The 14,576-nt window shown below is 41.1% G+C and overlaps 1 protein-coding gene across 3 annotated transcripts; it reads left to right on the top strand.

Moving 5' to 3' along the window:
- The first annotated feature begins 4,734 nt into the window (after positions 1-4,734).
- Positions 4,735-14,285, top strand: LOC137412659 (uncharacterized). Of its 3 annotated transcripts, XR_010981520.2 has the most exons (5): positions 4,735-5,270; positions 8,226-8,441; positions 10,868-11,053; positions 13,014-13,181; positions 13,511-14,285. XR_010981520.2 is itself a non-coding variant. In XM_068097947.2 (4 exons), the coding sequence occupies exons 1-4, from the start codon at positions 4,891-4,893 to the stop codon at positions 13,084-13,086; spliced, it is 855 nt and encodes a 284-aa protein (XP_067954048.1). In that variant the 5' UTR covers positions 4,735-4,890; the 3' UTR covers positions 13,087-14,285. The 3 variants fall into 3 exon arrangements, 2 of the variants coding, with proteins under 2 accessions (XP_067954048.1, XP_067954049.1); XM_068097947.2 differs by having other exon boundaries at positions 13,014-14,285; XM_068097948.2 differs by lacking the exon at positions 13,014-13,181 and having other exon boundaries at positions 4,736-5,270.
- Positions 14,286-14,576: the final 291 nt, after the last annotated feature.

Below are 14,576 nucleotides of genomic sequence, written 5' to 3'. Positions count from 1 at the left end.
TGGTGGTCACGTGACCAGCCACCCCGGCACCGAGGTTGTCCGCCGGTGACGTCACCGGCTGGAGCAAGGAGATTCTGCTGCTGGTCTCGCTTGGGGGACCCATGGGTCGCTACAGTCTATCCATTTGCAGGTTTCAGATGGTGGAACGGAGTCCTTCCAGCTCTCAAAGTATCCACCTCCATTTCAATAAGGGATCATGATTCATGGGCCAGTTTGTGAAGTCTTCTTATTCTCAAAGCTTTGTTCTGAGGACTCTTTTGAGGATTGTCACCGAGCCCAGGGCAGCTTCCAACTGCAGTTTGTCATAATATTTCCAGAGACTGTTTTTAAGATATCTGTAAGGTTCTTTTTATCATTCCCATTGCTCCAATACACTGGTACAATATCGGCGCTCTTCAGCTTTAGTCAGGGCCCTCAGAGATATTTTGGTTCAAATTCTTCCAAAAGCATCAAATTTGGCGCAGATGTTGCCCATGCCATACTCTTTCGATTTTTGACGGGCGCCAAGGGCGGTATGATCCGGGCACCATACCGGTCCATCCCGCCATGTCACCTGACCTCTGACGTCATAATTAAGATATGCATCCAATCACATGGCGTACTATAAGTGGTCAAAGTTCAAAATGAATCGATTGAAAAATGAAGGCAGGGATCCATTTTTAAGGTTTTCATAAAATCCAATATGGCCGCCAGGTCACATGACCTATGACGTCATATTTATGACATGTATACAATCATGTATACATGAACCCGGATCATGATCGCACAAAAATTAAACACAAGGATATGGCATACAGTTCATAAAACATCAAAATCCGTACCTTTGTAATTAGGCTGATGAACTGCATATGCCTGAAAATTAGGAAATAGACATGTAAATATTTCCTCTAATTGTCAAAAATAAGGTCCGAGTTCGATTACCCAACCCAGAAACATAAAATGGTGAACCTCGCGTAAATCTTGACAAAAAACTAAAAAACCGACATGTTTGACTCAAAAATGACCTTTAAGATGACCTTGAGGGTTGACCTTGACCTCGAATCATCAAAATAACATCATAATTGGATTCCTCGACCTCGAAAACCCCTGAAAAGTGGTATCATACATGATTCCAACCCTTTTGGTTATTTAACTGATTTTCCTCTAATCCGGGTGGCGGCCATTTAGTATTTCGCCAATATGGGCCCCCGGGGGGGGGGGGGCGCCCGTCTTGGCACCCGTCAAAAATCGAAAGAGTATGGCATGGGCAACATCTGGGCCAAATTTGGTGCTTTTGGAAGAATTTGAACCAAACGGCCCCAAAATATCCCTAAGGGCCCTGACTACTTCCACGATCTTTTCACTTTATTTTTGAAGGCTTGCTATTTGGTCATTTTCTTCATTTCTGTGATGTTTAGACCAAAATCGCTGGGTACTGACACCTCAATTAGCAATGCCCCGTTTTCGTTTTTGTACCTAAATACTACATCTGGTCACAATGCTTTAGTTTTATATGTTCACGCTTGATGGGATCATCAGGTCATACGTGAGCATTACTTTCTTGTTTTCAGTAATTGCTTTTGTTTCATGTTTCCATGAATTTTCTGGAACAGGGATATTGAGACTTTTGCAGATGTGCCAGTGAATTACTCGACATACTTTGTTGTGCCTTTGGGTTTACGGCCGTTCTGAAATGAGTTTTTTTTACAACCTGATAGGAGGTAGCTTGTACTTTCTGTTTCTACCTTGGAGAACCTACACTTATCTGATTCACTCAGTCGCGCCATTTTCTTAAAGCCAATGGTTTAGTGTCCTACATCTTGGGCATTTATAATGATTCGTTTTCCAACCCAGTTTAACTAACCTCTTCTTAGCCATGCCAAAGAACCTACTTTTTCTACTCCCAATTCGTCCAACTATTTTTAAAATACCTTTCTGCTCTTTTATTGTTTCCCCAGTTGTCGGTGTATATCTGTTGATATTTTGTTTTATATTTTTCTTTCTTCTTTTTTTGCAATTGTTGAGGATGTACTCATTGTTTTAGTTTCTTGTGTGACATCTTCCATTTTCACCTGTCTTTGGAAATGTTGTGCTCGGTGGGTTAGGGAATACCTTTATCTGGTTTATTATCTTTTTGTTGTCATTCTGTGCACTTTTTTGAGCTTCATCAAGCCGCTACCTCCTTCTCGTCTCGGCAGGTACATTCTCGGGATGCATTGATTTTTGTAAAACATTTTGTCGATGATGAGGAGTTTCCTTGTTTTTATATCAGGTTTATTGATTTCTGATTGTGGTCAGTTTATTATTCCACAGCTGTGAATACTGGTATCATGAGTTGGTTTGTGGGTTTGATTTTGTTCCTTGGATCTAGTTATGTTTTCAGTATCAGCCTCGTTCTATGCAGGTATTCTTTGGTAATTGTTTTGCGCATTTGTTTTTGACATATTTGGTGGCCCTCTTCTATTCCGAAGTATGATGCTTCGTTGTCTAGCTCCTGTATTGTTGTATTTGTGTCAATTTTTGTTATCCGTTTTTGTTGGTCTACCTTGCATGAATGTGCACTTGGCACACTTATCCAGGCCAAATTCCATTTGGATGTCGTTGGACAACCGTTTCACTAATTTCCATTGTTCTGCAAATTTTTCCTGGTGCAGAGTTTTAAATCATCCATGTACAGTAGATGTGTCACCTCTCTTTTTTTTCTTTTTTGTATACTGAATCGAGGCTCGTGAAAGAGCTAACATTTATTTCACAAACAAATCAACCAGACAAACAAAATATATAAAAAGAGGGAGCGGAAGACAAGATGGGGAGAGAAGGGGAAGCATGCAAACATAACATTTGAGAGCAGGGAGATGTGTGGGAGGGAGAGGGCTTGGGGGGAGGAGGCGTGGGAAGTGGGGGGTGGGGGGGGGGGGGTGGGAGAAGTATAAAACACAAGGACACCAAGGACTTCCAGGACAGAAGTTGGTATTTCAAAAAAGTGGATTTGGGGTGAAATTAGCGGGGGTAGAAAAGATCAAGGTTTTTGATGGGGGAAGATAAGAGATGGTGGTGAACAGCTGTTTTGAAGACCTGGAGGGTGGAGTGGGATTGAAGAGAGTGAGGGAGTTTGTTCCAGAGGTGGGAGAAAAGAGGAATGAAGGAGTGAAGGTGAGCAGAGAGTCAAGGTGATTTTGGCAGTTTAACCATAAGAGGGTTGCAGGCAGATCTTGTGCGACCTGTAGGAATATTTGGGGGACAGAGCCCAGAGAGAGATGGGGGGGCAAGGCCAGAGAGGAGACGGTAGAAGACGGAAAGACCACCAACCTGTCTGCGGTGAGTGAGTGAAAGGCCCTTGGAGTTAGCTTCATCGCGGGAAATTCCAATGATTCTGAACGCTTTGGTTTCAACAGCGTGAAGACGAGCTAGGTGTGAGGCAGGAGCACCAGCCCAGAGGGGAGAGCAGTACTCCATTGAGCTGCGGATGAAAGCCTTGTATGTGGTGAGGAGCTCAGGTGTGCCAAGGAAGGACTTCGCACGATGGAGGATGCCCAGTCGGCGACTGGCTTTGGAGGCCAGATTTGAAATGTGGTTTTCCCAGGAAAGATCATGGCAGATAGTGAGACCCAAAAGCTTGAGTGACAGAACTTCTTGGAGAGGATTATTCAGAAAGTGGATGGGAGGGTTGTCCAGTCGGTCTTTTCGGAGAGACATCGTAAGAGTGTGAGATTTGTCAGGATTGAAAGACATGTTCCACTTGTTTGCCGTCTTGTTTCTTTGGACGTTCTTTCATTGCATGTTTTGTTGGATTTGGACGTTCTTTTATTTGGGTGTGTGTGTGTGTGTATTGTTGGTCGTCATCTCCATATGCAGTTTTCAGAAGGTGAGACAGAATCCTCCCAGGTCTTGAAGATTCACCTTTGTATGTGTGTATGTGCGTGCATGAAGGTTGCTGTTGTTGGTTGTTATCGTTATACATGGGTGGGTTTCAGGAGATGGAACAGATACCTACCAGGTGTCGAACTATCCACCTCCATCATCGTGGGTGTGTGTCATTGGATGTTTGTTATCATTGGTTTCAGGAGGTAGAACAGATGTCCTCCCAGGACACAAGGTCCATCCAGCAGGGGGTGCTCAAGCATCTACATAGTGATCTACATACGTCTATATACAGTAATCTACATGTACCTACATGCAGCACACTAACCAACCAACTCGGTGTCGTAATGGTTGGACTCGTAGTCCCGTACGCTCTGAGGCTGGGAGGTGGGTGGTTCAAACCCAACCCCGGCCACAATCATAACCAGACTTTAAAAATGATATATGTCCCGTGGGGGACTGCCGGTTATATCCTCACGGTTTCTGAGAAGATTTTGAAATAAAATATCTGATTTTGAAGCAAAACCCCCTTTTCAGACACAGAACACCGGCATCCATTTTTTTTTAGGACCCCAGCATCCATTCTATAGATATTTCGAAGAAATACTCCGAAGTAATCTAACCATAGGTTAGCAACCTTTGCGCATGCGCGGCCTTGGTTGACTTATGGTCCCTCGTGAGGACTCCATCTCCATCGTAATCAGAAGAAAGAGACTGACGTCATCGACGTTGTAAAATCCTGTCACAGGAAGTGACGTACACCGGTTTATTTTAATAAGATAAAAATTGAACATTTGCTTATTGTGAAATGTATACTTTTAATCTAGTACTCCAAGGAATCCCATTAATGTAGTTGTGTTGGCGAAACGTAAATAAATCCGTAACAGGAAAAGGGGAGAACAGGCGCGAATATGTTTCGCCCGTCACGTGAGGCAGTTTTTCGGGCGCCATTTTGTGCCTCCGAGAGGTTTTTCAAGCTAGTTGTGTAGCTCTCCCTTAACTAAAACAAGGCGATCGTCGACGTTCGAAGTTAATAGTGGACCGAAGAAGATGAGCTTTGGGCCTCCTCCATCCGACGTAGACGACATGTACACCCTTAAAGTTGACAACCTGACGTACCGTACGTCCCCCGATTCGTTGCGCCGCGCCTTCCAGAAATACGGCGATGTCGGAGACGTGTACATTCCGCGGGACCGCTTTTCCCGAGAGAGCCGCGGCTTCGCATTCGTGCGCTTTTTTGACAAACGTGACGCCGAGGACGCCATGGACGCCCTGGACGGGAAGATGCTAGATGGGCGGGAGCTGCGCGTACAGATGGCGCGCTATAGCCGACCCGTCGAGCCTTACCGGCGATGGCCGCCCCGTAGGCCTTCCTCCAGTGCTTACTACGGCGGTGGTGGTGGTAGCGATCGGTACAACCGACGAAGCAGGTGAGGGCGCGATGTTCGACGTGTGGCCTGTTCCACTTTGCATGTTGCAATGCTGTCTGCAAGATGGACGCCATTTTCTTTATGGAACCTGGCAAGGGGCTTCTCTATGCACTAAAGTTTTGATTGAGAACTGAGAAGCGATGTGAGGGAAGAGCGACGACCACGTTCAAACGGAGCAAAATGCGTATGTAATAAATAGATGTTCCTCGTGGATGTGATCAAAAGCGTCCAAGTTTGTATTATACTTATAGACTCCACATGTATGTTCTATACGTGTTGTCGAATTTTCATGAACGATTTATGGATTATTTTCATATTGCAAAAAATTAATAGAGATTTTGTGTAAACTGAGACCTTGTTTGAAATGGGTAAAATAAGAGAACAGGAGAATGACTACTTTCGGGAGTTGCTGCAGATCTGGTAGGAAAAGGGGCAAATTGAGAAAAATGCGTGGAGGATTCGCGAGCTTTCCCTATTGTTTTTATTTTATCAGAAAAAAAACTGATTAAAAAAGAAGGTATATATATTATATATTATGGAACTTACACCGCCGACGTGTTTTTTTTTGTGTGTTTGACTCGTATGTACTCCTAAGCCGCTGCACGTAAGTCGTAATGGGTTGAAATCTGGTGGTTGCACGTGACGTGTGCCCAGGAAGGTTTTAATTGTTAAAAATAAAATAAAACAAATAAAGGTAGTTGGGAGGAGTGAAGTTATTTTTCTGTAAACGTATACCCAATATCGCCACCAGGTGGTGGTGGGAGATTATTGAAAGTTTGGGGAGATGCCATTCAATTTTGCACCCACGTGTAGTACAGGTGCTTTACTGGGATTTTTGGCTGTCTCGTCTGGGTTTGAATCCCGGCTCATCTATAAACTGTCATCCTGCTGCTGTTTCAAAATATTTATTTAGTTTAAAATGTGCCACGTTCGGTTTCCACATTTCCCCCACCTGCTGCGTATAACTTCATTTTTTATTTTATTACGTCCCCCACTGAAGTTGAGCGCAGGTTGTTTTCGCCCATGTCTGTCGACACTGACTGCCCATGAGTAGGATATTTCAAAGTTATGGCCTGATTGAGACAAAACTTTGTGGATGAGTTGCGTAGGTGACGAGAACAAGTTGATGGGATTTTGGTTAGGATACAGATGGCAAATCCGGTATATCAGTGGGCTACAAAATGTAAACTATTGAGCTGGGCAGAGGTGTTGCTCTACCTAGTGCCTTTCTAATTGTGTAATGTCCTCGACAAGATATATATATGTATGTGTGTATGTATGTATGTATGGGAGGGCGAGGACGCAGAACAGGTTACGACACACCAATAGCAGGGTGGAGGGAGGAGGTAGACGGAGAAAGACAAACAAGGGATGCAGGTGACTGAGGGGTAGGAGAGAATGCAAGGGGTAGATGATGGATACAGAAGTACAATTTTGAGGGTTGTTAACACGGGTGTAAAGAAAAATAAAAAACAATTTATATATATATAAATATTCAATTTAGGGTATATATATATATATATATATATATATATATATGTGTATATATATATATATATATATATATAGCATTCCTTTGCCTGAGGGATGACTGAGATGGCGGTGAACAGCTGTATTGAAGACCATGGAGGGGGTAGAATTGAATTGGAGGGTTTAGGTGGTTCCACAGGTGGGGGAAAAAAAGAGGAACAAATGAGTGGAGGTGAGCAGTGGCTCGAGGTTTAGGCAGTTTCACGAGAAGGTGGTTTCTGGTGGACCTCTTGCATTCAGCAGATACTTGAGGATGTGAGGGGCTTTGGATGGACTCCATCAAGCTTTGGATGAAAGCCTTGTAGGTGGATCTGGGTTCAGTGTGCCAAGAAAGGACTTTGCGCAACTCAATAACATCAATCTGTCAATCGCCGGTACCGATCCGGCATGATATCCACTTCATGGGTGCACAATGTACTTGGTCTAGGACGTTATTATTTTCAGCTGATTTTTTTTTTAAATTACTATTTTTTTATATCGGTTGTCAATTATAGTCAAAATTTCTAATCGGCCCAGCACTAATAAAAGTTATATGTAGTAATATTTTTTGAAGCAAAAAATATATATATAAAAGTATCCGGGAGGACCACAAACATCAACTGGTTTTTTTTTTGTTGTTTTTTTTTTTCCCCGCAATTGCACAAATAATTTTCTTGTTACAGTATTGAATCGATGAAGGTTTGGGATTACAGGTTTCTCATCTCTTCCTATATACATACTATACTGCCTTCCAACAATTATATCCTAACTCAAAAAAGGTCTTTTTTTTTTTATTATCACAGTTTTATTTGTTGTGTTTTCTAAACCATTGACTTCAGTATGAACCATATAGGTTTTTGCACTGTATACTTGGCAGATCTGCATCTGCATCTGCATCTGTACCTTTACCAAAATCTAATCTGCTTGTTCTTGGCACACACGCAAACTCTCCACCAAGTTTTGTCCAAATCCATCCACAACTTTTTGAGATATCTTGCTCACAGACAAACAGGGGTGAAAACATAACCTCTATCTATCCAAGGTGGTGCAGTAAAATGGCATATAAGGTGACCCCATGTGACTTTATAAGATTGTAAAATACCAAGTACAGGTTGTTAAACTTCACGGAGGAAATTTCCTCGTGAAATGTTTGAAAGCACAACATATAATATGAAGAGCTTTAGCTGGAACTTGTGGTTTGAGGTAAAACAATCCATTGTTTTAATTTTGCAAAAGTTGAGTTTGTAAAGCATGAGATAAGTGAGGTGATCATTCGTTTTTAATTTTTGTAAAATTAGATTTTATGAATCAAAATACTCGTAGATTTGGTGTAATTGCAACGTTTGTAGTGTAAAATCCTTTGTTTTAATTTATATCAAAGAAATTGCTCTCGGAGTTTGTTTGTTTTTTGATCACTTTAATCATTTTTGTCTTTGCCAATGTCAGTCCCCGAAGACGCAGCAGGCGAAGCTATTCTCGAAGCTCGAGTCGCTCACACAGCCGCTCACGCAGTCGTTCCCGTGATCGCGATCATGATCGCGATCATGATCATGATCGCAACCGTGAGCGTGACCGCGATCGTGGTGATCGTGACCGTGACCGTGATCGGCGGGGCCGTCGCCACCACTCCCGATCCAAGTCTCATTCACGCTCTCATTCCAAGTATGGTTTTGGATGCATTATTGCCCCACAGTTGTTTATGACCTTTTCATACTCTGTAGTCTTTAGATTAATTTTGCATAAAACTAGTTTATAAAGATGTATTTTTGCAATGTACTTGTTTTGCACAATTTCTCATTTTTACAGTGTAGCCCTTAGGGCATTGCTGTCTAAAATAGTGTTTGTCTGTCTGGCCCCACAAATGTACACCAATCAGAGCTGAGGATCTATTCACATAATGGGGACATGTTCAGTAACCATTGCAGTTGCATATTTCACTAAAAGGAAATGTAATAAACTTGTGTGGAACATTTTTAGGCCTCGGCAGGTGTCGTAAAGTTTCAGAAATTCTTTAATACAATTATGATTTTGAAATGCGATCGATATGACACGGACCTTGCTCCCAAATCCGGAAGTGAACAGATAACGGTTTGCTGGTTTGATATCTCAATGCAATTGTAATTTAACATTATATTTTGATATATTAATACCATAGTATTAATTTGCAATTGAAATGATGAATAATGCTGTTTGGACTGAATATATATATGTTTGTATATATATATGTTTATGTATATATATATGTATATGTATATGTATATATATATGTATATGTATATATATGTATATGTATATATATATATGTATATGTATATGTATATATATATGTATATGTATATATGTATGTAACTACAACGGGCTATACAACAAAAACGACAACACCAGAATCCAACCGCTGTAACACTTTCCATTTCAGCTCCATGTTGATTTTTTTTCTTCTTGACTTTGGGCTCATGTTGGGCTCATGTTGTGCTCTAGAACGAGTTACATGTTTTGATAGTGCAAGGGCACTCAAATAAGCACTCGATACGCTTCTAAATTGTGTTTTTATACATGGCATAATGATTTTACCAAGGTGGTGGATTCGATATGACGGTGCATATACCGATGGTGCATATACCGATGATTTAACATGTTAAATCAGGTCATTGAAAGGATCAGAATGTGCGTGACATTATAACATGTAAGATCAGGTCATTGAAAGGATCATAATGTGTGTGACATTATAACATGTTAAATCAGGTCTTTTTTTTTTCTTTTTTGTATACTGAATCGAGGCTCGTGAAAGAGCTAACATTTACTTCACAAACAAATCAACCAGACAAACAAAATACCCAAAACGAGGGAGCGGAAGACAAGATGGGGAGAGAAGGGGAAGCACACAAACACAACATCAACATTTGACTTATGGTCAAACTGCCAAAATCAAGACTCTCTGCTCACCTTCACTCCTTCATTCCTTTTCTCCCGCCTCTGGAACAAACTCCCTCACTCTCTTCAATCCCACTCCACCCTCCAGGTCTTTAAAACAGCTGTTCACCACCATCTCTTATCTTCCCCCATCCAAAACCTTGATCTTTTCTACCCCTGCTAATTTCACCCCAATTCCACTTTTTTGAAATACCAACTTCTGTCCTGGAAGTCCTTGGTGTCCTTGTGTTTTATACTTCTCCCTCCCCCCCCCCCCCCACCCCTTCCCATGCCTCCGCCCCCCAAGCCCTCTCCCTTCCACACATCTCCCTGCTCTCAAATGTTGTGTTTGTGTGCTTCCCCTTCTCTCCCCATCTTGTTTTTCCGCTCCCTCTTTTTATATATTTTGTTTGTCTGGTTGATTTGTTTGTGAAGTAAATGTTAGCTCTTTCACGAGCCTCGATTCAGCATACAAAAAAAAAAAATAGAGCAGGAATACAACAATGTTGCACATGTCATGCAAACGCTGATTGGATGAGAGGAGTCTCGATCAGATTTGATTGGTTGCCACAATGTTAACACTAGCTCTGGTCGTGTTGAAAGTTGGTGTTGCGTTCAAACTTGCAATGTTGGCTTGTTTGGATTTCCAAGTTTTCATTTTTAAGCGGTCAAAAACCGCTCCAATATTTGGCAATTTGGCAATTTGTCCATCAAAAAAAAAAAGAATAACCTTTCTTACCCACGATATTTAATTCAGATGGGTTCAAAAGGGTTATTTTAATGGGTTTCGTTAGTTTCTCGGCTTTGCCGATTGCATATTAAAAATGCCAAACTGAACTGCTTCCTTCGGACACTGGTGCGATATTTTTAATTTATTTATTTAAAAATTGAATATTTTAAATTTGTGCGAAGGTGAGTCAGTGCAAAGCAGGGTCGCCGAGTGCAGAGTATTACCATGCTTAGGTTGATGGTAAGGCCTCGTCTGTCTCAAAGATCAAATGGAGATGTTAGGGAAGTCAATTTTTGAAAAATGAGGAACTTGCCAAGTTCCTTGCAAAGCTAAGAGACGACTCTTTGTGACGAGAGTGGTGATGCCCTCTATTTATACAAATATATATATATATATATATCCAAAATTGCCTTTGTTTAGCCTTTGATGGCATGTTGCTGCTTTTCAGGTCTCGCTCAGAATCCAAGTCTCCTTCCCGCAGTCACTCAAAACCGAGGAAGAAGAGTTCCAAATCGCTGTCAAAATCCAAGTCAAAATCTAAATCAAGATCGAGATCAAGATCCAGGTCCAAATCTGCTTCCAAGTCGCCACCGAGATCTGTGTCACCTCAGAAAATTGAAGAGAATGATGACAAGTAAGGTTGCCAGTTTGTACTTTTGAACCTTTGCAAACTTCACTTGTTTGCTTTTTGCAAACGTATTTCATAAACTTAAGGTCTGAAGTTCAAATTGTTTCTGTAGCTGTAACTTTTTTTTAACGGGGTGAGATATAAAATTCAAATTTTAATTCCTTTGTTTTGTTTTCATGAGGTTAAATGGAGAGGGTAAGTAATATAATATGGGAAGTTAACAGGTAATTTATCACTTGTTGACATTTTTTTCTTAAGATCATATTTTGGCTTGTATTCAAACAGCTTTCACTTGTGCAGGTGGGTCATTACTCTAAATTACTTTCATAGAGAAAGCCTGAGTCCATTAATGTGATTTGAGAACAAAATGATCTGAACAGCAGCATAACTAACTTTTATTTTATTTTATCTGAGAATAAAGGCTCGAGCTGATGACTTGTCGACGGCTGCTGGTAGAGCATTTCCCATGCCCATCCAGCCTTTAAAATGGGACCTGGCAGGCCATTTTCAAAGTCTGTATAATATTATTGGTTCGGATTGTTATGGGGGAATGGGTGGCTTTGTGATTTATGCTTCCAATTTGCAAAATGCTTTCTTCCCGCTCCACCACCCCTCATTCTAACACTCATTCACTGGTTCAAGTTCGATTTAGTGAAAACTCTTTCAGTTGCTGCCTGTGAAGAGGAAGGGGTGTCGTGTGATATAAAACCACCATCAATAAGTAATGGGCTAGCTCTTTATCTCCAGATGGGTGCGTGAAGTCTTTCCAAATGTCCAACACACTTCCAGCTGAAGGCCACACTTTGGTTAAAATGTCAGCCCACTGAGTGTTTGTTTTAACATACAAAACTTTGTGTTCACTTTTTTTTTGTGATGATCTTCGTCCTCTGCTTATTCTTCTTCTTCCTCTGCTTCTTCTTCGCTGAAATAGGGTCCTTAGAGGGGGGCTTTGGTTTTAAATTTGACCGTTTTACTGGATAAACTCGGGCAAAGCGACATGGACTTTTATTTGCTCTCGTGTTCCTGTTGCTTTTGTTTTTGTGTAAGAGAATATTTGGGCCATTCTGTTTGACTGAGCACTCTGTTCATGATGCTGTGACCCAGATGCAAATCTGTCTTGTTGGCTAATGTCATCATGATCAAAATAAGAATGCATGTCCTTGTCTTGAGCACACATACACGCAGGCATATGCATACGTCACGGCTCACAAGCTTATGGGAATTTGAATGCCAAAACAAAGTTTTATTTTCACTAAACATTTTCCTGGTTGAGAATTTCTACTGAAACTAGATTTTTTAAATAGAAAAATTCTACATTTTATTTATATATAAAGCAATATATATAAATATTGCCTGAGCAATATATATATATATATATATATATATTGTGCGCTCTATATATATATATATATATATATATTGGGACCTGGGACCTGGCAGGTCCTGGCAGGTTTTCGCACTTGTGTTATTGTTGCAAAAACCACTTTCCGCCCTCGTACTGGCGTTGAAAACCGCTTATCGCACTTGTGCTCGTGTTGAAAACCACTCCACACTTGTGTTGGTGTTGCAAATCCACTTTTCGCACTTGTGACTAGTATCACACTAGTGACTAGTATCACACTCCTCGAAGCTTGACTGATTCCATTTTTTTTTTTCCCGTAATTCTTTTTTTTGTGTGTGGCGATGGCAGTCGTTCAGGCCAGGTAGGTTGAAATCCCTGCTCAATGCCAATGCAACAATTGGTGTTTATCGCTGTATGTATTCTACCGTTTTTAATCTGGCATTGTTTTCTATTTGGGAGCAACGATGTGTATTGAGGGAGAAACATTGTGCAGAACTAATGTTTAACATTTGGTGGCCAAAGTTTGGCTGCCAGTAGAACCGTTTACATGAGGGGATGGAGCCTGTAGCGTATAACTGGCTCCCAATCGCAAACAATTGACGTGACGCCTGTTGCGTTTTAAAGCACACGGCTGGTGGCTGCCGAGAAGTGGCTGTGCAGAGCTGTTGGTGGTTACAGTTTGGGGGTTGGAGGGTGAGGTGTTGTGGAGTTGCGTGCTGAATCGCTGGTGGCTGTGCTGCTGGTACTGTATTTTGTTGTTGCTGGTTTTGGCCGGACCTTTCTGGCCATGCGGTAAGTGTCCTGAATCCAGTGCAGCACATCTTGGATTTTGTTTAGCCCACAACATTGAGGCGATCAATGAGTCATGCTCCTTGTCTTCAGACCGTATACCACTGTCGGTGATGTCACAACATGCCCCTTTATTTTGTGCTCAGGTAGTTTGCAAGGGAAGGGAAGTTTGAAAGCATTTAATTTTATTTTGAGCTTTGTATCAAAATTCAGATGTGCCTAAAAAGAAAAAGTGGATGACATTTTTTTTTAATTTTGTTTTTGGTCTCAAACTTTTGTCAAAACGTTTTGTGCATCAAGTCACTTTGTGAATGTGACATTTGTTTTTGCAGGGAAGATTCGACAATGGAAGATGAAGATAAATAATCACCCACCCCGCCTCCTTCCCACCATGACTAGAATTTTACTGCTGCCTGAGCATGTACTTTTTCCCGTGTATGAAAGCATTTAATTTAAAATGCTGCATTCCTCGATTTGGTGGCAGTCATATCGTTTTCGCATTGCATTTCCTCGATCTGATGGATTTTTTTCACTAAATTTTGAGCTACAAAATTGCTTCACAAATCACCTAGATCCTTTTTGCTTGTGTGACTTCTTAAAAAGAAAAAAACAAAATTTTTTTTTGCTCCCCTCCTCCCTCCCCCTCTAACCATCTTTCTTGTATTCCTGTGCATCAGGCGCTGAGCAGTATCATTTGTAATGGAGATTAGCTGTAAGTGGCTGTGAAGCTGTACATGCAGTTGCAGGCTGTGCTGTCTCCGACTGGTAATGGTGGAAAGTTTTTGATGGGTTTTAAAAGTTTTTTTTTTTTTTGGTTGTTTTTTTGCATGCTTGATGCAAAAAAAACCCAAAAAGAATGATATACAGTACACCAAAACATTTACATACTCCTATACAGTCATTTTCATTGTTTCATGTGTTCATTTTATGGAGGTTTACGGAGTTTGCAGTCCAAATTATTTTGTTACATTTGAGTCGCAGCTCATTTTTGTTACGCGTACAAGCTAACCTTTGGAATTTGACTGTTTTCCCTGCAAACCACCTCCTTTGGTAAGTTTCTTGTTTTGCCTTTAAATTTTTTTTTAAAATAAAGTTGTCCTGACAGTTTTTCTGCTTTTCATTTTTTACACCGATGGTAATGGGGGTTGTGGAGAATGACCTCCTCCCTCCCCCTCTAACCATCTTTCTTGTATTCCTGTGCATCAGGCGCTGAGCAGTATCATTTGTAATGGAGATTAGCTGTAAGTGGCTGCGAAGCTGTACATGCAGTTGCGGGCTGTGCTGTCTCCGACTGGTAATGGTGGAAAGTTTTTGATGGGTTTTAAAAGTTCTTTTTTTTTTTTTGGGTTGTTTTTTTGCATGCTTGATGCAAAAAAAAACCCAAAAAGAATGATATAC

The sequence above is a fragment of the Myxine glutinosa genome, chromosome 5 (genome assembly GCF_964187855.1).
Source record: "Myxine glutinosa chromosome 5, kmMyxGlut1.1, whole genome shotgun sequence".
NCBI lineage: Eukaryota > Metazoa > Chordata > Myxini > Myxiniformes > Myxinidae > Myxine > Myxine glutinosa.
Note: the sequence above shows the minus strand (reverse complement) of the source record. Positions and strands in the feature narration are given on the sequence as shown.